The sequence below is a fragment of the Phalangium opilio genome, unplaced genomic scaffold (assembly GCF_054372755.1).
Source record: "Phalangium opilio isolate 3A_F unplaced genomic scaffold, DU_Popi_V2 ptg000024l_1, whole genome shotgun sequence".
In the NCBI taxonomy this organism is placed as follows: Eukaryota; Metazoa; Arthropoda; class Arachnida; order Opiliones; family Phalangiidae; genus Phalangium; species Phalangium opilio.
This window is the reverse complement of record NW_028324155.1, coordinates 9,285,628-9,310,892: the sequence shown is the minus strand read 5'-3', so window position 1 is coordinate 9,310,892 and position 25,265 is coordinate 9,285,628. Positions and strand designations below refer to the sequence as shown.

The window sequence follows — 25,265 nt, the reverse complement described above, 5'->3', positions numbered from 1 at the left end:
ACGCTTAAGATCAACAGAATGAAAAACTACGTGTGCAAACGGGATGGGGGGGTGTCCTAAAATTACTTTTCGATTAAGAAGCCCCCCCTGAGGGGGTTTAGATTAGGAGGAGGGTGAAGTCTTTGAAAAGAAAAAAAAGGGAAAGATGAGAGAGAGCAAGATGGAGAGAGCGTTAAGAGAGAAGGGGTTAATTTGAGAGCCGAGATTATTTTCAAAGTTTAACTAATAATTACAACGTGATAGTGCGTTGGGGAGGGAATTGTTCCATCGTATGGGGCAAAGGGGAGAGCTTGGGGGGATTTACCCCACATTGAGTATAGATTTGATTATGACGGAGAGCGCAGTGGGATGAGGAGATCAATATTTTACAGAGATTAAATTGTTTAATTAGGCTGAAGGTTTTTTAGAATATGTCTACCGATTGAATCCAGAAAGGGGTGTGGTTAACCTCTCTATACTTTCTAGATAGATAAATAATAACGTGTCTTCATTTTGGAATCAAAAGGAAATAGAAAAAAAGCTAAGATTCCGAGTGTGTATTGTTGTAAAAATATATAAAATTTTCCAAGAAATAAATACGGACTGTTTTGATGAGAAATCGCCTGAACTTTTGACCGTATTAGAATTTAATAACCTTTTAAAGTTGGCAACGAAGTTACTCGAGTTCTACATCAAAATAGTCTATCAAATCTCAAGGAAGCCGGTCAGGAAAGATGAAAAAGAAAAAATAAAAACAACTAAGAACTCGATAAAGCGTAGAGAGAGAGAGAGTGATGAATAGCATTGCCTTATTCCTCTTTTTCTTATCTCTATAGGGACTATACCAAAAGTAGAAAAAAGAAAAAGTAGATCCTAAGAGAGAGAGCGAGAGAGGGAGAGAAAGAGACAAGCTCGCTCTTTATAAGACAGAGTATATTCAAAGAAAGGAAAAATAGCCGATTGACGGCTGAGACAGAAAAGAGAATAGAGGTCTATTTACAATCCCTAATCACGTGACAATATTATTAAAAGCGCGCGAAATTTTTTTTCTAAACTTTAAAACAAAGGCTTAAGTAATAATTTAGTAGAAAACTCAATTGAGCGGCTATAGTAACGCTCGTGCTAGTGCAGCGTGGCGGGAAAATGCGTCATAGGTTAGTCCGCGCAATTGGGATTATACAACGCTGCTAAGACTAATTCGTAAAATTTGAAGCCGGATTTATCACCTATATACTTAGGCCGCGTCTAGTCTCTGTACCACCACCACATTCCGTAATAGATGAAGATCAACAGGGCTTTACTAATTCGGAGATGCATATAGAGGAAGGAGTGTAGCGGCGTATGCATTTGGATCAGAATCACGGAGGAGGAAGAGGAGATGGTGGATGGAGAAAGTCTGCACGCGTGGTTCTATAGTCGGCGGGGAAATCAAGTAACTACAGAGCGAGTATACGCGCTGACAATTTAAAGACTCTTAAGGGTATATTTGAGCTTTAAAAGCGACTTTATCTTTAATCGGATGGAAAGCTAGGAGCCCAAAGCCCGCCAACGGAAGTGGGAGCGAGAGAGAGAGAGAGTAACTTGCTTGGAGCGCGCCGACGGCCCTTTTAACAAGAGAATAATCGCCATTTTACGAGCTATACCATGTACCTATATTATGGTCGATGTTGGCTTGGTCGCTCGCCACGCTCCCAAGCCGCACCAGCGGCTAACGGGGCCCCTACCTTAGTAAATCAGATGGTTTAGGAAACAATTGAGCTCAAGTTGACCAGGCACCAATCACATTGTGTCGCGATATGTCGCGCCGTTTTTGTCAACGTCAAACCTCCCAAATTTCTAGCAGACTATATCTTAAAGCACGCGCACCGACTGAATATTTAGTTGGCAGTAATCTTCCACAAACTGGTAACCGTGTAAAAAGTGGCCTAGTAGAATTTAATTAATCAGAAACTTCATTAACTTCACATCGTGTTTAAAATTAATACTAAAAAGCTAAATTTTAAATTCCTTTCATTATTTCTCAACCATCTTCTCTGTAATTTGGGGGATTTAAACCCACTGCTATTTTAGAATGTCTAAATAGAGGTCGAGAGAGAGAGAGTGTGTGTGTTCCCCCAGTACGTTAATCGGCTAATTTATTAATAATTCGTCTTGGTTAAGGTTATAATTAAATGGGGGATTCGAAAGCCCCCCCCCCGAATTAATGTTTCAAACGATAATATATGGAGCTTTAATTAAGCACTTTTAATGATACTAAAATTGGGGGAGAGTAGAGATTAAAAGGGGTTGCCAACAAAGCGCCTCGAATCAAATAGTTATTTGTCAAAAGGGAATAGGGTTAGTTAGTTTAGAGTTGCACAGACAGAGAGAGATATATAATAAGTTTATATTCTGATTTACGAAATTTATTCAATATATCCTATACGTACTTCAGGATTTGGGAAAAGGGCCCCTATATATTTAAACCCAAATAAACGAGATAAGGATTGATTTAACTAACTTTAAAAGATATAAGCGTCAATTTATTAAATCATAGATGAAATTGACAGTTAATTTTATCTAATCTAGTTAAGACCGCTAGTTCGTAATGTTGCTAATTATAATAATTAATAAAAATATTGTTTAGCTTCAATTTAATTTTAATTGACACTTAATACTTTAGTTAGTTTAATATGTGATGGCTTAATTTGTTAAATTAAAAACTATTACCGAATAATTACTATACTTAATCAGGTAATAAATATTTTAAAAGATTTCTTAACTAAATAATTTCGTATATAAAATTGACTTTAAATGTTATAGTTAATGTGGAGCGTGATTTAATTTATGTAAAGAGACGAAGAGCAATAAGAGCAAGAGGGTTATTTCAACATCATCCACTTTCATCCGCGGTGAAGAGCGAGACGCGATGAGATGCGGAGTAGAGTGAGTTGACACCGCGTGTGCCGAAAGGTAAAGAGTAAAGACGATGAAGTTGCAGGGGATATTGGAAGAGAGAAGGATCCTGAGAGGATGGAAGAGGATGAAGAGATGCAACGAGAGGTTCTGTATAAATGGATAAGAGAGAGTGTGAGAGTGGTGTGGCGTGGCGTGGCGCGTGTAGCAACAGCTGGCGCTAATGCTCCGCTCGCCTCCTAAAGAGAGAGAGAGTATCCGAAACCAAGAAGATAATTAAGAGAGGGGGGAAAAGGCTCTCCCCATCTCTACGCGCTTTATTCAGAGATTCCGAGTTGGCAGACTGCGCCGCGACGCGCATCCCATCCAAGAGAGTCAACTGAGAACATAATAGGCTATTATTTATACAGAGTATACCAGTGGGGCTACTGCCCCCCCCCCATCCCCAACTCCAACCTCTCCCTTTACAATTTCCAAATCCATTCTCTCAGATTCGCAGTTCAAATCTATGATCTCTCTCCAATAATCTTAATCCCCTTTCAAATAATATCGCGTTATTTTGACGAAAAGGGTTTTAGAATCAATTGTTAAAATCAAACCATCCGATTAAATTTAAGTTACACCAAGGCTTAACTAAATTTGGGATAATATTCTTTTTTTTTTCACGACTAGGACTTTCTGATGTCGATGAAATCAGGAGAGAAGAAGATAAAAATACCAATACACTGAAAATCCTCAACTCTTCCTTTTTAAAACCGCCTATTTTTTTTCAAAAAAGAAAAATTTCAAAAGTTCTTTCTTTATCCTATTGTGAAAATCTTTTCTAAAAATATTTATTTCTTTCACTGCATCTTTGAAATAGGTCACACCGACACACACACAAAGCGAAAAAATCGTTTCCAAGCTTTATAAATTTCTAGTATAAAAGATTGCGATAGAACAGGGTGGAACGGACCAACAGATGTTTACCAGATTAACACTTACTTTGAGCATAAAGTACTAGCGAAATCAGATCAGTCATAGCTTTAAAATACAGCTAAACATAGATCTGATATTTAACATGCACTCCGGATTAGGTTTTCAATCAGCAAGTGTTGATTTGATCCTTACCACCCTGTAGATATTGGGACATAGATCCCGCCAAACAAAAGTCCCTGGTGTCCCCCAGGGACAGAAACGGGGAATAGAAGAAAGCTATATGGTACCTGGTTGCCTGCAGAAACGGCTAGACAGAAAGAAAGGAAGAGATTGGGATAAAAGAAAAACGCAATTCTTATGCAAGTTGCATCTTCGAGTGCTCGCAACCAAGCTCACCATCGGAGAAAACTGTATCGATTTCTTTGGCTGTAGGGTGAAACCCCTCATCTCGTCGAATTTTTTCACCCTAAATCTTAAGCGCGGGTCAAACGTACAGCTCGATGAGAATAAGTTACCTTAAGGTTAAAAGTAAACCCCGCCTTTATTCCGTGGTAGCGTCTTAGAATGGATTTTAAGACGCCGAGGAAAGGAAAGTGAGTCTCGCATCACCCATCATACACAGATTCTTTTTGAAAAGCAAGTCTCTCTCCTCTGTCCGGGGGAAGGGGCGTACGGGACAGGGGTTACACCCCCCTGGAAACTACGCGGGAAAGGGAAGTCAGGAGTGCGAGGAATACAACAAGCAAATATATATCTTGAAAGAGATAGGATACTAGCTATAGCTATCTTTTCTGTAATAGTTTCCAAAATATACTGAGGATTTATTCTTTAGTGGGTAAGTATTCGACCCCCTTTAAGATGAAAAGGAATTTTAACCTAAAAATATTTCATAGCCAAAGGGTAACGCGTTCCTTGTTATTTTCCCCATACCCGTCCCTTACATAAATACACATGCCATTATGAATCGGACTCCTTAGCATTATCAGCATAGTGAACCGCGTTTTACATATTTCTTGGTATAGAACGGAACCCGTTGGCGGCTACTACAAAAATTCTTAGGAATACGTTGAGTCTTCAAGCTGAATAACAATGACGTTGAAAGGAAGAGTACCGGAACGCTGCCTCTCTTGCCCACGAGCGCATGTACCGAATTGAAAACCACCCACGTATATGTACTACATTATAAATGTTCTACGCCATAAAAATATTAATATTTCTACGTTTCAACGCGATACTTTTACCAGAAGTGAGATGAGACTAGAAGTACTGAGCTAACCAAATTCTTCACTCGGCGAAAGTGAATATTCTTGATAACACGCCAACGGTTGGCCCTCTAGTGGCGGCTTCAGAATTTCCCCTCCAAAATGTGAGACGCTCGCGGTGGTAGACGGACGAACTAGATTCAAGCGCCCGCGTCCGTGTTCCGCGACTTTAGGTTGAGGGGAATGGGGTAGGAAATTTTTTTGGAACTCAACCAATTTTTTTTCTCTCTAGTTGTAGTGAATTTATTTGCTTTCTCTCACTACCCTTTACTCCGGGCCTCCTCCTCGCGTAACTGAATTGGGTAGGGTTAGCGAGGGCCTACCTTTCTTCGTTTGTCTAGGGGATTTATGTCCAACTGTAGGCAAAGGAGCAAAGACGGACTACCATGGTATTGGGTTCGCCAACCATTTATTTAACATTTATCATCAAAGACTAATTAGCAATAAACAAATTTATAAAAACAACCAAAAGTACTTATGGTGTTATCGTTTTCGGACGCCGCATGATGACCATGATGGGATGACGTTAACGCGGATGAACGTATAACCGGTCTCGTATTTACAGTGTTTGCGTATGTACAGTTATTCGCGCTGTTGATCACCGATCACCGTTATAACTCTGCCGCACTCTCAAACTTCGCGTCAGTCCGTCATTTTTACTATTTTTGCCGTCGCGCCCAATTCTACGTCTTTCACTTTCGGTCCTCCAAAACGACTCTCTTCTTTTCATCTTTTTCAAATCTCTTTTTAAAAAGTCGTTGGACACGTGATTCGTTTGGTCCAATTATAGTTACCATCGGCCACGAACGTCACAAGTGGCGTACGTGACCGACTGACCGTGAAAAGACCCATAACGTTTACTAGGTTGGCTGAACCCTTTTTTATATATATACAAAAGAAGAATACCTTGCCGTGGAGTTGTACGAGGGTAACCCTGTTTTAAGCCGCTAGGCGCCAGTAAGGCGACCTAGCCATCCTTTTTGTTTGCACTCTGTGTTACTTGTTATAGAAGGTCTATAGGTAACATGGTGGGAAGCTCGGCCGAAGACCTCCCCCCATGAATCGAAACTAAAGCGACGCTACCTTTCCCAGTCCTGGGCGACCAGCGTCCAGGACCAAGAAAAGGGGCGCCACCTCTGAAAGATCTTGAAGATCGTAGATAAGATATACTATGGCTTTGAAAAGTACGGATTGTAAAGCACGGGTTGTTAAAGTAAGGAAATTCGGAGGTCGCTTTTTGAAAAGTACTTGTTATATATAAGATGCAATATTTCCCATTACAACCCTCCCCCACTTAAAGTCACACGTCCCGTGTGACCCAAGCCAACTCCACGTGACAAGCAATTATATTAATGAGGAAGCAAAATAAAACTAAGACCATATCGCGATATGAACAAAATAATTAAAAAAAAATTGTTGTTGGGTTATAACTCCACGCGGAATAACGCAATGCAAACCATGAAAACCAAATACTAGAAAACAAAATTTCCAAATCAAAGCGTATTACAATAAAAATGAATTTACGCTGCACTAACTAAAGTAAGAAAAGACAAATTATAGAGCTTCTCCCTGACATGAAAAATTAACAATATATAATTCATCAATAACTAACATCAAAAGCATTACAATAAACATACACTTGAAAAACATCGCTTCAGTACTAATAGTTCGAAAAACATTCAACCTTAATATGAAAACAAAATAAAATTCAATCGAGCTACTAGGATTCATGAAACCAGAATTTCATGTCTATTATTAAAGCAATCAAACAATCAAACAAAGTTAATTATCCCGTGGTAATCATGTTAGAACGAAACATATTTTTACAACAATACAATTAAAACTAGAGCGCTCACTTTTTCATTATTTTCTTTGTCTTCTTATTATTATTATGCATTATTGTTTATTTAGGTATACCTTATTTTAACAGTCTATTGTCTTTTAACCACCCTACCAGTAAGGGGGTTGCGAGGTCGTAACACTCGACGGTTATCATTTCTCTCAGGATCCTCTACACTATTATCTCTGCTTTCTATATTTCTCGATATCTCGCGTGATACCGAACCCCTGTTTCTCTCAGAAACAGTAGAAGTGGCAACAGTACTAACAGTATCATCTCCTTCTCCTTGCGCAAGGTCTGTAGTCTGTAGAGCGTGCCTTTGTCTTTCTACGTATGGTTTCAACTCGGACACGTGATATGTACCGGGCAATTCTTTACCGTTTAAACGGGTTAACCTATACGTAAGTTGGGACAACTTTTTAGAAACACGAAAAGGGCCTTCAAACTTTGGTGCCAACTTCCTACTAAAATCGTCCGGGGCGCTTGACAGGAAATGCGTTTTCTTTAACACCAAATCCCCATCCCGGAACTCAAAGTCGCGACGACTTCGATCGTACAACGCCTTCTGCTTAGCCTGAGCAATTTTAATATTGTCCTTAGCTTTTTGTACAGCCTCATTAACTGTTGCAGCTACTTTAAGACCATAAAATTGTTCAGTTTCATCCGTCAGATAATCGTCCGGATTTTTACCTTCTAAGACACTGCTGGCAGTTCGCAGCTCGCGGCCGAACATCAAGAAGGCAGGGGTGTATCCTGTTGTTTCTTGATGTGCGGTGCGAATTGCCATAGCAAACTGCGAAATACCTCTATCCCACTCCTTGTGATTCTCCCCCACATAGGAAGCGATCATCGTTCCTATAGTTCGATTGAATCTCTCCGTTAAATTGCCTTGAGGAGAATACAGGGATGTATGCCTTTGTTTGACCTGCAAGGTTTCAAAAACCTGCTTAAAAAGCCGTGATACAAATTGTTTTCCACAATCGCTCACAACGCAGGTGGGCAATCCAAATCTTGTAAATATGTCATCAATAAGATGACGAACTATTGGTTTAGTTGTCGCATTTCTCAGGGGTATAATCTCCACCCACTTAGTAAGTGTATCGGCTACAACTAACAGGTATCGAAAACCACGCTTACTTCTCGGGTATGGGCCTTTCAGATCTATCGTGATAACCTCCCAGGGGTTGACAATTGCGCTAGGCTTCATCAAGCCTGCGGGAGCCTGTGGGGGTACTTTATTTTTCTGGCACACCGGGCAGGAGCGACAGTACTCAATAGTATCTTTTATCAACCCATCCCATACGAATTGACTTTGCAGCCGTTTTATCGTTTTTCTCGTTCCGAAATGTCCTGACGACGGAATATCGTGGCTAATGTGAAGCACACGGGGTCTAAGGGACTTGGGTACCCAAACTCTAAAACAATCCTGATTAGCGAATTTTCCAATATCCCTGTACAAAATTTCATTTCTAATCTCGCATATGCGCGCAAACCTTTTTACAAATTTTCGCAATTTTGGGTTCTCTGGCGTTTTATCGTCCTGAAGATAATCAAAAATTGCACCTAGGTGTTCGTCATTACGCTGGGCTTGTATTATGTCATCGTGATCGAATCGGATCACGGTCGGTTCCAAAGTAGTCGTGCGAGATGTTATTGCACATATGGTACCGGTTTCATAAACTTTGTTGATCGCTAACGTTTCGTCCTTATTCGGGACGCTCGATTCTTCCACGGGGTCATCGTTTTCTGGTATTCGCGATAAGGCGTCGGCTACGAGGTTTTCTTTACCCGGTATATAATTGACGGTAAAGTCAAATGCTTGGAGTCTAGCATTCCACCTCGCAAACTTCCCTGTGGGATCGGGTGCGCGATATAACCAGCGTATGGCACTATGGTCCGTGAAAACTTCAAATTTATTTCCTTCTAAATAAGGACGAAATTTTTCAACGGCCCAAACAACGGCCAAACACTCTCGCTCCGTTGTTGAATATTTCCTTTCCGCCTCGCTCAGTGAACGGCTCGCATATTGTACAACTTGTCGTTTCCCTTCGACTTTCTGAGACAAGACGGCGCCCAGTCCAACGTTAGAAGCGTCCGTATGCAATATAAAAGGCTGAGTGTAGTCAGGTGAACTTAACACCGGGGCCGACGTTAACTCTTCCTTCAAGACTCTAAAGGCTTTTTCTTGTGCCTCTCCCCAGCTCCAGGTGGTTTCATTCTTTAAAAGAGCGTGAAGGGGGCTAGCTATTTTGGCAAAATCTTTGACGAACCTTCGATAATAGCTAGCCATACCTAGGAATCTTCTCAGTTGTCTAACGTTTCTAGGTGTGGGGAAATCGGACATCGCCGCAGTCTTTTCGGGGTCGACTTTTACTCCCCATTCTGAAACAATGTGTCCCAAGATCTTGCATTCTTGTTTACAGAACTGAGTCTTCGCTGCACTGACGGTAAGACCTTCCTTCATAAGACGATTAAACACCTCCTCTAATGTGTTTAAATGCGATTCGAAATCCGCCGACGCAACAATTAAATCATCTAAATAGGCACACACGCCTCTACAGGTTAAATCCGCAAACATATTGTTTACCATTCGTTGAAAGGTTGCGGGTGCCCCTGAAAGTCCGAACATAATCACTTTGGGACGGAATAAACCGCTTGGTGTCACAAAGGCGGCGATATCGCGATGTGGTTCGTAAATTGGCACTTGCCAATATGCAGATCGCATATCTAGTGTTGTAATGAAGGCGGGTCTATTAAGCGAGTCCAGTATGTCGTCTACCCTAGGTAACGGGTACGCATCTTTACGAGTAACGCTGTTCACCTGTCTAAAATCTATACACATTCGAGACTTATTTTTCTGAGGTACTAAAAAGGCTGGGCTTGCCCATGGACTCTTACATGGCTCAATTAAGTCTAAACTAATCATCTCGTCTATAATACCTTCTAGGATCTCTCTTTTTACTGGATTAAATCGATAGGGAGGACTAGCCTTTGGTAGTGCGTCTCCTACATTAATGTAATGCTCCACCCTCGTGGTTCTACCGGGAATAGTTGAAAAGATTCTCTTGAACTTATACACCAAGTCCGTCAATCTATCTCTCTGTTCTAAGTCTAGAGTACCGGTTTCATCTAGGGCTGTCTTTAATCCTTCGTAATCAGTGAAACGGTCAGCATGGGCCAAACTACAACAGTTAGCTATCTCCGAATTAATATCCCTTCTAAAACTTATTACCTCATTTACCTCCTCGGGCCAGCTAAAACTTTGTGTCCCAAAATTAACAATCATTCCCGTTTCTCGCAATACATCTAAACCTAGAATACACAAATACTCCAAATTAGGTACATACACCGCTTCCATATTTACATGCTTCCTCGGTAGACCAAAATCTATTTTAACTACTCCCTCTGTAACTAAGAGTGATCCATCTGGCTGAGCTAGAGTCAAATTATTTTCCTTTGTTTTATATCCAAATTGTTCTACCAGGGGTTTTATTTCGCTGTTAAGTAATGTATGTGTGGATCCAGGATCCACCAACGCTACGCACTTTACCGGACCGACAAAAATATCAAGAAAGACTTGACCCCCTAGTAAAAAGTTCGATCTGGTACTGATAGGCGTGCTAGCGGGGTTCTCTTCTTTTATTAACGCGACGCGGGCCGGCCGCCGACCCCTTTTGAGCCGCCCGCCGCGTCGTTTCCCTTTTTCTCGGATTGAGTTTGCGCTTGTCGTTTTTCATTCGTACAGTGCACCTTCTTATGTCCATATTCACCGCACCGGTAACATCTTATCCTTGGAGCAGACTGGACATTATTTCTCCCATTGTCGAGCCAATTGCCTGATCTAGACCAACACTGATCTATGCTATGGCCCACTCTTCCACAGCCCCTACATTCTCGTGGTCGCGTTCCGTTTTGAGAACTGGGAACGAATTGACGATTTGACGGCCTAAAATTATTTACTCTATCGCTACTTGAATTGTACTGCGAAGGGGGGTTTCGGTTTCTTGCTAATCTTTCAATCAACACCGCATCGTCAATCAAATCTCTTAAGGTTGCAAAGTCTTTCGTAATGAGATGTATTTTGATTTCCTGGCGCAAATTACGCCGAGCTAATCTGACTTGTTCTTTGGCAGAAAGTGGTTCATTCAATTGACCAAACAATTTTTGAATAACATCCAAATATTCGCACACCGATTCTTGAGGTTTTTGAACCCGTTCGCTGATCTTATCTTTGATATGTTCATCATTTGTGGTACGCTCGAATCGAGCCCTACACCGTGTTTCAAAATCAGCCCAATCACTGAAGGGTTCTTCCTCATCAAACCAATCAAAAGCCGGACCCAACAACATAGTTGGCATCCACCTTTTGATAAAGTCCGCTTCAGGCTGATTACATGTAAGCATAATTTGCCTGGCTCTTTTCAAAAATTGTTTTGGTCCTGGATCTGAGGGGTTGCCAGTGTAAGAAGGGGTAGATACAGGAGCCGAATAAGTGAATGGCGGTCCTGGCACCATTGGAGGGGGATATGGATTGTTTACGGCTGGTGTGCTACTCTGTGTCGGCTGTGTCGACATAGTGACCGAAATATTGCTATTATTTGCCTGTGTATTTACGGGACCTGTATTAGTATGAGATACGGAATTCGTAGCACCTGACGCTTGAACCTGCTGCATGAGCGTTTGTATCATGGTTTGCTGTGCAGTTTGTGTAGCTACCAAAGAATCTATCCGTTGAAGCAGTGCGCTTAGAACATCCGGTGGCGTTACCAAACTGGGCGTGGCAGCACCAGATTGACTACCACTTACCGTGTTCGAACCTGAGGTTCCGGAAGGGTTTGAAGGCGGGGCCAAATTCTGACTTTGCACTGTATTATTCTGTGCTTGATTTTGCACTTGATTCGTTGGCACCAAATTTGTGATGGCACCCATGGTCTGAGTGGACGTCATGACCGACGAATTATTTATAGAAGATACCGGCGGTGACGCCGCACGCGATACTGAGGGGGACGGAGGAGGTGTACGTGACAAAGGCATGTCTACTTTTTGACCTGACGCAGTGGAAGAAACTAAATTTGGCGCCTGACAACGTGTTTCATAACGCTCTTTCCGAGTCTGTTTTAGAACCTCGCTTAACTCCGAAGGAAATCTACTATACGGATTACTCATAAACCTGCTTGACCGATTTAAACCGATTTAAACCGTAATGACCAATTAACCAATCGACCCTAACACTCTGACCGAATTAAAATAACCCTTCGGCCATTAAACTTTTCCTGGTCGATTGAAACCTTTTTAACAATCGGTCCCTTTACTTAACATCAGTTTACCCTTTTTGTTACTATAGTAGATTCCTTGGAAGTTCTCACTTATCAACAAATTTTAAAACAATCATGCTACACCCTGACACATATCAGACCACTTGCAATTGCGTTATTCTTCCCCCTTATCTTTGCTTCTCACACACTTTTCCGGTGTGTTTACAAATTAATACCATTTTAACAAGTACAAGAAATACCATGGTTTTCCGTTTCATTGACAACATTATGGCCTTGAGATCCCGGACGGACCCCCATTTTGTAGTGAATTTATTTGCTTTCTCTCACTACCCTTTACTCCGGGCCTCCTCCTCGCGTAACTGAATTGGGTAGGGTTAGCGAGGGCCTACCTTTCTTCGTTTGTCTAGGGGATTTATGTCCAACTGTAGGCAAAGGAGCAAAGACGGACTACCATGGTATTGGGTTCGCCAACCATTTATTTAACATTTATCATCAAAGACTAATTAGCAATAAACAAATTTATAAAAACAACCAAAAGTACTTATGGTGTTATCGTTTTCGGACGCCGCATGATGACCATGATGGGATGACGTTAACGCGGATGAACGTATAACCGGTCTCGTATTTACAGTGTTTGCGTATGTACAGTTATTCGCGCTGTTGATCACCGATCACCGTTATAACTCTGCCGCACTCTCAAACTTCGCGTCAGTCCGTCATTTTTACTATTTTTGCCGTCGCGCCCAATTCTACGTCTTTCACTTTCGGTCCTCCAAAACGACTCTCTTCTTTTCATCTTTTTCAAATCTCTTTTTAAAAAGTCGTTGGACACGTGATTCGTTTGGTCCAATTATAGTTACCATCGGCCACGAACGTCACAAGTGGCGTACGTGACCGACTGACCGTGAAAAGACCCATAACGTTTACTAGGTTGGCTGAACCCTTTTTTATATATATACAAAAGAAGAATACCTTGCCGTGGAGTTGTACGAGGGTAACCCTGTTTTAAGCCGCTAGGCGCCAGTAAGGCGACCTAGCCATCCTTTTTGTTTGCACTCTGTGTTACTTGTTATAGAAGGTCTATAGGTAACATGGTGGGAAGCTCGGCCGAAGACCTCCCCCCATGAATCGAAACTAAAGCGACGCTACCTTTCCCAGTCCTGGGCGACCAGCGTCCAGGACCAAGAAAAGGGGCGCCACCTCTGAAAGATCTTGAAGATCGTAGATAAGATATACTATGGCTTTGAAAAGTACGGATTGTAAAGCACGGGTTGTTAAAGTAAGGAAATTCGGAGGTCGCTTTTTGAAAAGTACTTGTTATATATAAGATGCAATATTTCCCATTACAACCGTAGGCGCGATGGAAGCTGCATAAAATCCTCAAATTTGTTCACTAATGCCAGGATCTATTACCAATGCTAGAGCCCTTCACTTCTAGTCTCATCTCACTTCTGCTTTTACCTATACTCAAAATTTTCCCACGTGACAATTACTCTCTCAATTTCAAAATTCAAAAACAAAGGCTTAATAATAATGTATTCGCAAAGAACGTGATATTACTCTAAAGCGCGAGAAAAATTAAAATTTATAGACAATTCCATAAACTCCTATAATAAAAAAAATTATTGCGCAATGTTTAATATCACGTGGTTGAAGGAAATTCCTTTTAAAAAAAAGTAGTTCTTATAGTTCGCGCATTCTTTAGGCGAGCTCTAGACTGAAAGATAATATATTTGGAGGTAAAATATGACCCTCAAAACACGGCTGGCCTTTTAGTTCTTTTTTTTTACTTGATTTTTATCATCTTTTAGTATTAAAATAAGAAATATCTACCATTCTTCAAGACACGAAAATGTATACCCCTACACAGACACAGAGTTATCGCGTCCCCTAGCGGATAAAACAAGTTTTATCCCCGACTCTTACGTTAAGAGAGCTATAGTAACAAAGACGTGATGGAGTCTAGAGCTTCGTTCTTTTTTATTATTTTATAGATTGGAGGGGGGGGGATTACGAGTTCGTCTTATAAGAAAAAGAGGGGATACGGGATGCTTAAGTATCTGATATCTTAGTATATTACAAGTACGTTTATTATACCACGTGTAACTTAACAGTTAAAGTATGTCAAATATTTGGAAGGATAAAATAAGATTCAATTGGCATTTGCATAGTTTTATTTGAATTAGGGATTATATGCAAAGCCATACTCGTTTTATATCACGATATTTCGAAAGAGTAGGTAAAAGTTGTTTCCACCCAGTTCTACTCAAATCAATAAACCTCGGGTCTTAATTTCGTCCAAAGGGATTTAAAAATAAAATAACGCACGCGACAAAATTCGCGCGCCCTTTACAAAATAACTCGGCTAAAATTATAATGATATTTTTCTTTATTATTTTTTTTTTACGAAACATTGCGTGGCTTTTGGTCGTTAACTTAAGGTTGTTCCGAAATATCTAATGCAAATATAATGAAAATGGTTCTCTTACCTGTTTGTGCATTTCCACGTTTAATCCGTATGACATTTCGTAATACTGTAATTTAAGAGAGAAGGGGGGGGGCAAAATAAGACCTTAGTTGTTGCCGAAAAACAACTTATAGATAAATAAAGTGATATTTACCATGACGTAGTGACGTTGCATTTCCGTTTTTTCACTGGCCAATTTTTCGCACTCTAATTTTAAACTGCAAAAAAATAAATTTATTACAGTTTTAATAAAATTTTATTTTAAAGCTTAAAAAAATTAACAAAAAGTTACGCAATAAATATCTTGTCATAATTTCAAACACCAATAATATAATTACAATTAAGCCTTATTCGTATATTCTCGTACGTTTTCAGTAGCGTTTATAATTAGCAAAAAACTGAAACGAAAGCAGCGCGAGTGTCGAGACGAAATTAACAAAAGGATGATTAATAATGGAATTGAAACATTGAAACTTTAACATAAAAAGACGTTTTAATTTTTAACCACGTGGATGTGCACGTGCTTTTAGTGCGCGTTTTTATTTGGCGCGAAAGTGCACTTGGGAAAAAAAAATTAAAAGATATTTCTAATCCATTATTAATCTTCCTTAGCAATTCAACAGAGCACATCACGAGACATTCTTTGTTGAAACCATTAAAAAACGGAAATCTTTCATTAACTTTAATTGCTTGCGCGTCTCGGATAATAACACCCCCATCCCCCCTCTCACACCAAAATAATTATCTGTCTAACGTTAAAAAAGAAAGAAAGAAAGGAGTAATTTAAAATAATGTCAACTGATTTTACACATTTTCAAGAGTGTTCTGAAGTAGTGTTTTAAAGGGTAATAATTCAATCTCGGACGGTATAAAGAAAACTCATGGTTACCAATTTAGTTTCTATACAAGATTATAAGCGACTATATCAGATGATAAGGGAAAAAAATTCAATTTCAAAAGTACGAAATATGAACCGCGCCTTATCATTTATTTCTTCTTTAAGAACAATAGAGCGGTAAATTTTAAGTGTCAGTCTTTCAGAAGCTGATAAAACATGTTTTTTTATATTATATAAGAGCGCCAATCACTTGTACATAAGAACTGTTCAAAAGAATATAGTAGTATAGATAGATTTCCTCCCGAAGTACAATCAATTATTTTGTCGATAAATTATAGTTTCGAGTACTTATTGCGCAATAGAATTCATCCCCCCTTTTCGCCTGTTTCCCCCCCACCCCGGGGAGGACATGAGGGTGATGACTAATCATTTTTGGGGCCCGAGGAACAGAAAGCTATTAAAGATAAAGGGCGGCTCCTCTTATACAAGACCTCAATGCGTAACTTGTAAATCGATAAAAAAAAAAGAAAAATTTATACAATTTGATTCAATATTTGTGAATTGAATGCAAAAATGTATTTCGATGAAACTTTTAAATGATTCTGGGGACGTTATTTAAATTCATATATTTATGATACTTGGTGTGATTACTCTATGGAATGTCTAGTTTCCAATGGTATTTTTAAAATAAGTCTATTTTCCTTAGATCAAAAGTTACGGTACAAATACCTCACGTATATATTTAATGCTTGGGAAAAGTACAATATTACTTCTATATATAATGCACTCAAGGTAAGGTACTCGATAATGCATCAGGTACTTTTACGGAAATCAAAAATATCAAGTTTTTCCAAGCACCTGTTAAAATAACAAGTTTCTATGTACAATCAATATTCATTCCTAGGCTACGAGAGCTGTAATCGTAAAAACGTGATAAGGAGAGAGAGAGAGAGAGAGAGAGAGAGAGAGAGAGAGAGAGAGAGAGAGAGAGAGAGAGAGACGTAAATTTATAATTGTTTTTCTCGAGGGGAAAACATTTACTTTAAATTGATTTCGCATTATAGAATAACATATTTTCTATTAAAGTTGCTACGTAATTTCATTATCGATGAGTTTATAAAATAAATAACGGTGTTTGGAAAGTGTTCGACCCCTCAATACGCTCTCATATTTTCATTCGCATCATTAATAACGTAACCCTCTTAAGTAAAGAAGAAGAAAAAATTACGATAAGCAGAAAAAAAATCCTCCCCAAAAATTTTAAGGGCTAAGAGAAATAAAAAAAAAACTTCAACGTGATATTGGAAGGTCATAATTTGAAGTAGGATTGATAGTTTTTGAGCGACGACACTGGAAAGTATACACTTTGAGTAAATAAAAAAGAACTCTTAACTAAATATCATTAAGGAAAAGCTATTACTTTACTTAAAATGTATGTACTTCTAGTTCTCGGCCTTATCTATTCTTTTAAGCTATAAGGAAAGACGCTTGATTGTCGTCCTCCAAAATAAAGCAAAAGAGGGATGGGGATCAAGGAGGATGCGGAGCGAGGGATAAATTGTGTATGGATCTCCCTCCCTCTCTCTCTCCTCTTCCAATTCCATCTCATCCCAGAGTCGATTCTTTCTTGGTATAGAGGAGAGCGGCTACCAGGAGGAAGGTCTTCCCATTCCCCCTTCTTTAATAAAGAAAGGAAATATAGCACCGATAGAGGATGAAAGACAGCTTCTTAGATCCAGGATGGATCTTCTCGCGGCCCACACACACACAAAAAAAAACAGTGACCAGAAGAAAAAAAAAAAGAAAAAAATGGGGAGGATAGAGTCTGAACAAGATGAACAATACACGGTTTAAACTCCTTACTCAGGGTTCATACAACTTTTGGAAAACAAATTTCCCTGAGATTTTCAGGTTTTTCCCCATATACTTCCCTGAGTTATCAGGTTTTTCCCGTATATGGAGTATCCTACGGAACAAATGTTAACGAAGGATGGGGGGGGGGCAAATAATCAAAGGGCATCCCCGTACCTCTAATATAACCAGAGTTATAAGCCTCCAAATTATAGTGTAATATTAATCCTATGGAGGGTATGTTCAGGAACAATTTGCTTAATTACTCGGCCCCTGTTTGTCGCAACACCAAGTTTTTAGTATGGTTGGATGGGGGACAAATAAGACTATAAGATACTCGAAGGACATCCCCGTATCTATAATAGAACCAGAGTTATGAGTCTCCAAAGTTTAGTGTAACGTTAATAATATGGATGGTATGTTTATGAACATTTTGCTTAATTACTCGGCCCCTGTTTGTCGCAAATTTCCCTGATTTCGCTGAATTTTACTAAATATTCTAAATTTCCCTGAGTTTTCCCTGAGGTTTTTGTCAACTATTTATTTCCCTGATTTTTCCAGGTTTTCCCTGTTTTCCAGGTTTGTTTGAACCCTGTTACTTATAAAAACATTGTTACTTTTCATCTTATATAGATAGAGTAAAATTGAAAGTACTGCACGAAAATATATACTCCATAGAGTAAATCCTCCAAATTTCATAAGAATTATTCCATAAATAATAAAGATATACACTTAAGAAAAGTGTAAACAATTTCTAAATCATCCCAGCCACCCATCCATTTCTTTCACATCAATAACCTCCATAAACCATGAAAGAGTGAGTTTAAACCCTTCCAAAAAAAAAGAAAGGACAGGGGGAAGGTAACATGGCGTAAGAGTGTAAGGAAAAAGTTGCCAGTATAGTTGGGTGATGGTGGTGGTGGTGAGGGGGGGGACGCAGCAGCATCTGATGGAAGAGGAGAGGGATAAAGAATGATAAATCAAGAAAGAGGAGGGGAAGATGCTGCGGCAATAACGTAGAGACAAGAAGCCTTCTAGAGTAGTGGATGCTGGGAAGAGGGAAAAAAGGGAAAGGGATGGATATATATATACAGCCAGCGGGATGTAGAATATGGAAGATGGAGAGATGAAAAAAAGGAGTGGAAGAGAACAGAGAGAGAGAGAGGAGAAAAAGCGCGAGCACGGCGTGATCCGCGTTCGCAATTTTAAATTCGGTTCGCTCCAACGAGGCGCAAATATTGAACAAGACGATTCGGTACGACCAAGAGTCTAGGAGGAGAATCTTGCCTCTCTCTCTCTCCTCATCCCCCCCAATCCACTCCCATCTGTATATCCTTTTTTTAAACGTTAGAAATTTCGCACGATCCCATCTCCTCCCGTGGATAAAGCATTATACTCTAAAGGCAGGGAGGGTTAAAGATCCCCTCCCCTCTTGCATTTATACTCGTTTTAACGAAGATAGAGACTGGAGAGAGAGAGAGAGAAAAAGAGGAACAACAAACTTTTCACATCAGAGTTCGTGCATTAAAACAAACGCGGGAGATTTAAAACTCTTTTAATAAAGGGCTTCTTTCACGTTTTACCAAGAATGTTTGCTTATTTTTCATTAAAAGGGATAGTGACCTGACTATAGGTTTAAAATTATTTTAGTTTCCATCATATACACGGATCATGCTTACGTCACGAATAATTAACTTTAAAGTAAGCACCATGCCGCCATCTATCAAATTGATACGGCAAATCTCACGAATATCCAATGAAAAACGCCGTTTGTTGCTACGGATCTAAACTGCTATACGCATACGTCATACTAAAACCCCGCGCATTCAAATTTATACGCGTTCAATGCTCAGTTTTAACTTGGTCTAGTAAAAAAGACAATGGTATCGATTTTAAAGGTATTCTTTTAAAAAGGGAAAAAACCAGCTTTTCAAGTTTTCAAGTTTCGTGTCCGTATTCCTTTAATTGAAGCAATTTGTTTCGCGTGCTATTAAAGCTTCAATGCATTTATCAACTAACCGTAAAGACCGAATTACTAATTTTAGCCTAATTCTATATAACTTTACCGCATAAATTAAAAACCTTAAAAAGAAATAACAAAAGCAGATGTTTATGGACTGAGCAAACTAACATACTTTAAAGCGTAAACGCGTTGAAATAAATTAAACCGTTTATTTACCCTTACAAATAAACATCTAAATAGTAAATATAACCCCTTGGTGTTTAAATTCGTGTTCAATTTTATATAACAGCTATTAGCAGACACGTTTATTTTTAGTCTCCCGAAACGTTTTTCACGATATTGTGTTAAAGTGTATTTCAAGTTATCCTCCTACTGAGGAGATTTAATATTTACCTGTGATATTGCGCTTGCAAGAAATTGAATTCTTCCTTGATTCTATCGCAAGTTTCGGCAACTGTGAATTTAAACGCTTGTCCAGGTTGAGGGGGTCCCTTTGCCTGCAAAAATAAATAAACAAAATATTAACGTGTTAATATTTCGAAAAGGACACCAAATTTATTCCACGTTGGGCGTGCGCGATTAAAATCATTCGACTATACAATTCGTAATTAACGGTTGTTTATACGAGTGTCATCGCGAAACGAAGAGTCTACCAACAATTCCGCCTACACTTTGGTGTCGGACACTTGTCAATATAATTCAAAAAACCCGCTTTTCAATTTATTTCTTTGAATTTAAATGTTTGAATCCGATTTGAATTTTATTTCTTTCGCAATTAAAATCAATATGATCGCATTTGATTATAAAACAAGTATTCAACCCCACGAGTTATTAGACAAGTTCCACATGTCAAGGAGTACACGGACAAAACGCCTGTATTTGTTAAACGCTACTACGCGATATATAATTTCAAATACACCTGTTCGTAGTTATAGTTGAGGTACAGGGAGCTTTCTACCTTGATGGTACAAGAAGTATAACGTAAAAAAACTACTTTTACATTGCGAGGTAAATACGAATTATATAACAATATTTAAATACGATAATAAACTTAATTATGTTTAAAATAAAATAGGTTTATTGTGACTTAAAGTTAATTTTATTTTATTTTCAAAATTAATATTTATTTTTATTTTTAAAGTTATAAAATAAAATAAGAAAATTAACTTAATCATATTTAAAATATATTTAAACGACTTCATAGTTCTTTATTAAAAAAAAATAGCATTAAGCGTTTAATCTACGATAGATAGGTGTGGTATTGTTGAAATAATTAAGCCTCCCTTTTCTGGCACCAAACTTGTTTTAATTAAAAAGACGAACAAACGATTGGATAACCTACCGCCTATTTAAACGTCGGTAGAACGAGTAACCGGGGGAGGGAGAACGAGTAAAAGCGGGGGGGGGGGGACATGCTCAAATAACGATCAATTAAACGATGGCCTCCTAGACTTCGGCACTCATCCCCTTATTTACCACTCCACCCGTCTCCCTTACTCCCTAGTCCTCCTTGTGTATGAACTCAATCGTCTTCTTCATTCCCCCCTCTTACTTCCTTCCCCCTGATTTCTCCATCCAAGAGAAAAGAGAGAGAGAGCTCTTCCAATCAAGAAGCCACGCCCACGTCATCCCCGGTGACGTCATCAATGAGTTTCCGAAGCTATTGGTTACCCCCTCCCCCCTACTCAATCTTTCAGGGTTCCCAACAAGCGCCAATAAGGGACGGAAGGAAAAAAAAGCGCTATAAAAAGAGCATGGCGCGAAACACGATGTCCACATGGATGGACTTTACTTGTCCGGAACGCGCGAAAGTGGCGCGAATTTTTTTTTTTTTGTAATTGGATTTTAATAGAGTCGCGTGATGTAATGCGCGTGTGATCATGCACGCGCGTATAAAGCCACCCCCTCCCCCAAATGACGTCATAAATAATTATACTTACGGGATGCCGATTAGGATACATTTTGGCGCGAATTGTGGCGACTCTATTTGTCGAACTGTTAAAAATTTTGCCCGCGACTTTTTGAAGGCGCGGGTAAGAAGTGACGGAGGTAAACTCTCGTCGCTTAAAGTCTCTGGTGTCGCGAAGGTTGGATCGTTAGCGCGCAATCTCCGATTGGTTTGTTGTCTTTGGACGAAACGCGTAATTTAATAAGGCAGTCATTATTCACGACCGGAACTTTCGCTCCGGCGCGTCGCCTACCGTACTTTGGAACCCCCTGCTAAATAAGAGAGAGTCAATTTTTCACCGGGCTTAGTTTTAAACGCGAAAGGGGGTCTAACCCCCTTCCCCCCACACACGCGAAACCTTTTTCCTTTTTAAAAATAAAAGCGATTAATTTTCAACGTAAACCTTTCCAAGATTTTTAAATTTAAATAACAATGAAAAATTAAGTCGGGTAAAATTCGCACTAATCATCCGTTTGTCATTATTAATTAGTATCCAATGTTAGGGAGTAATTTTGTAACTCTGGGTTGGTTTTAGCGTCGAACGTCAACGTTACGAGTAAAACGACTAAGGCTTACGGCAGCTCTTAAGTAAAACGGCACCACACACGATGAAATACTACAAGCAGAAGGGCAAAAGATTTCCCTCCCGCCGCCGGTGACGCGATTGGAGCAGTCTGAGAGCAGAAACGATACATTTTCTCTTAAAACTCTCTCTCCCTCTCTCTATCCGTAACTCTACTCTGGTAGAGGAGAGAACTAACGAAAACGGTACCAGAGGCAGCAGAAGTAGTGGAGCAAAAAGAGAGACAAGAACAGAGATAAAACGGCGAGCGCGAGCGCGGAGCGGAAAACACGAGCACGAGGCAACGCGACGCACTATTCCGCGTGGCGTTCTCGCTTTGACTAGTAATATCCGAATAGCAAAGGAGTCCCTCTCTCTCCCTCTCTTTCTCGCTCTCTCTCTCTCTCTCTCGGAACAACCGCGCGCTGCGCCAGATAGGGAAAAGAGGGAGAGGGATCAATGGGGAGTAAGTAGGAAAAGGGGGAAGGAAAAAAGAGGGCGGAAAGTGAATCATAGATTTCAAAATACATATTTTCTATATTTATCCAGGAAGCGAGAAAAAAGAATTCTATCGGGGATGTTTATCAAATGAAGTATTCTCGCATTGGAACACGCATAAGGGAATTAAACTTCAACGTTAGACAGCAATGAGACATACGCTATCATAAACAATGGCTTTTTAAAAATCTACTTTATGTTATTAATTTACTACGAGGCTTAGCGAAACTTTCGCCACACCATCTGTTATCTCTTAGTCTTAGGATATTTAGTATATAATTATTCTAATATGTTTCTGATATCTATGGTGAGAATTGAAGATATAGCAGAGAGAGGAAAGCGGGAGAGCGAGCGAGTAGTGAGAACTAGAAAGAGAGACAGTAAAAGGTTGGACAGAGAACCGCTAGACGAGAATACTTTTCCTTGCCTCTTACTCTCTCTGGCTCCCCTCCCCCTGGCCACCCTCGACTAGCTGCTCAAGCTCTTTGCCCCTATCTATCTTTTCGGCGCTCCATGGGAATACCGCACGCTCCACCGCCACTAGCGCCGCAAATTCGAGCCGCGGCCCTATTCCGAAATAACAAAAAAATAAAAGAAAAGAATGAACAGAAGAGATTCTCGGAGAAAACAAGCTTTTCAACCCGGATTCCCAACAAGAATGCCTTCAAATAAGCCCAAGAATAATTAATTAACGCCGTTTCAAATTATTCAATAATATTCGGATTCTACGACCCTAATAATTGTTATGGTAATTAAATTAAATATTAACTACTGTCAAAATAACCACGCTCATTGGGACTAAGTTAATTGAACTCAATGATTTTAAATTAATAGTTATTGAAATAAAATTAAAAAGTTCATCGAGTTCGATTTAAGGATAGTATTAAATAAATTCATTTTTAAATTTATTTAAAAACATTTTCGAGTTTCTTTCAGGGAACCGCACCGTACAACCGGTGATATTTTTGGGTCAAATACAACAATACGGCAGGCAGGCAGTCTGCTCAATGCGGCGTAATCATATTGTCCCGTATATTTAAAAATATATCACAAATTTATTTCTCGATCCAAATAATGAAATAGCCCCTAGGGAGATGTATTTTGTACTATGGTATTCTCAATATGGGGGACAGGTTTTTTTAAATAATAACCTTCAAAGGTTTTTCTTCAAGGGTCTTTGGGGGTCCCGAGAACTAAGTAAAGTAACTAGTCCTAACCTAAACCCTGCTCCAAAAAGTTCCTCTTAACAAAAAAAAAAAGGGACACATTGGGTAGCGTTTCACTAAGCCCTACTGCGAGCTTAAAACGTTTGGACGCTTTTGGGTACACTCAATGATTGGTCTTATCAACAAACATGACCGTTTCGGGCTAAAAACCCCCCTTTGGACAAGCTAAAAAAATATATATAGACCCACGTGGTACGCCGAGTAAAAAGGGAGGGGTTAGAGGCGGGACTTAACCCAACGTCAGTCACGAGACTAAACCAAACCTTCCAGCACGAGCTAACCCTAACTCCGTTTCTCCCTCGCAATCTTTTTAGCGGTTTCTACACCAAGGAGTAAATGGAGGAGGATGTCCAAAAAGAATATTTGACAGCCATGTCAAAGGCGCGTGACTAGGAAAAGAGGCGTGGCTTACTTTAGGCAAGGAAAAAGGGAAAAGGAGGGGGTCGAAAATCAGAGGGAGCTAGGAAAAGGGTAGGGGGTACAAAAAGAAGAGCAGCTTGTCTCTCTCTCTCGTTTTCCCTCTCTCTCTCTCTCTCCCTGTAGGGGGAGAGAAATCAAAAAGGACCAAAGGGGGGTCGGGAAGAGAAGGTATTCCTTCAAAGCTCCAGGGGGTTGAGGAGTTTGTGGGGTGAGGGGGGGGTAGAAAAGAAAGAGGATATATACTCGTCGAGGGAGCGTTGCAGCGAAGTATAAAGCATCAGGGGGACGGGGGGGAATAAAACTAGAAATAAGGATAAAAGGGGGAAGGAAAAGCGTACAAAAGGGGGGACAGCCCCGCCTACGGAATAGCTCTGGGAAGAAGAGCTGATTATCGGCGGTATACGTTGTAAGCGGCGCGCCGCCGGAGTTGGTAGGAGAGTGTGTAAGGAGGGGGGGGTTCTGCCAGGAATGGGGGAAAGCAGTAGGAACTACGGGACGGGACGGGGGGTTCACTCTTTTGATGAGCACTTGAGCGAACACCGTAAATATAACAGGTCAAAAGAGGAGAAACCCTAGGCGGGAAATCGGTTACTAGAAAACTGGGGGGAAAGAGAAAGACCCAGAATCCTAAAGGGGGACAAGAATGGGGGGGGTAAGAAAAGCTCCAAGGGGGTTCCAGAATCCTATAGAGTATAGAGAGGAAGAAGAGAGAAGGATTCTCAGAGGCAGCCATGAGAGAACAGATAGAACGAAAAAGGCGCAAAGCGAGCTGGGGAAGGGGGGGGTGGAAAGAAAAAATACAACCAGAGGGGGTGACGGAGTTTACGCCTACCACTCTCCCCCCCCTTCCCAAGTATTTGACGAAGAGTACGTACGCTTATACGTACATTTTTTATATAACACACAGAAGCAGGCTTTTATATTCGAACGCTGTTTCTACTCCCATAGACTTTTATATATATTCTCTATAGGGTATTTCGATGAAAATTTTGGTCATACTTTACAGCGAGCATTAGGATTTATTAAGGAAAAGGCGGAACTTGTTTAGCTCCGAATTGAAACGGAAAAAGTCCATGGCAATTTTCTATACAAAGTCATTTAGAAATAGATGGAGGATTAGGCTTTGTACGCGTTGCAAACTCCGATTGAAACGGGGAATATATATATTGGCCAATACTTTTGGTATCTTCCAAAGATATTATACTGGGGTATATCTACTATACTAGTAGGATAGGAATACCCTAGGGTTATATACGTGACAGAAAAAGGGGGCGGGAGGAAAACCAACATGGGGGGAGGAAAAAGAGGATGGGGTCTGGAAG

General features: G+C 40.0%; 1 protein-coding gene across 2 annotated transcripts in view; it reads right to left on the bottom strand.

The window, feature by feature from the left end:
* LOC149692762 (transducin-like enhancer protein 4) overlaps window positions 1-22,134 on the bottom strand; it is a 53,285-nt gene extending 31,151 nt beyond the window's left edge. For both annotated transcript variants that reach the window (XM_089868632.1, XM_089868633.1), the window contains exons 1-4: window positions 21,230-22,134; window positions 19,683-19,786; window positions 14,792-14,855; window positions 14,660-14,704 (exon numbers count right to left, since the gene is read on the bottom strand). In XM_089868632.1, coding sequence (XP_089724758.1) covers window positions 14,660-14,704; window positions 14,792-14,855; window positions 19,683-19,786; window positions 21,230-21,250 — 234 coding nt within the window. In that variant the 5' untranslated portion in view covers window positions 21,251-22,134. The remainder of the gene's footprint in view (window positions 1-14,659; window positions 14,705-14,791; window positions 14,856-19,682; window positions 19,787-21,229) is intronic.
* Window positions 22,135-25,265: the final 3,131 nt, after the last annotated feature.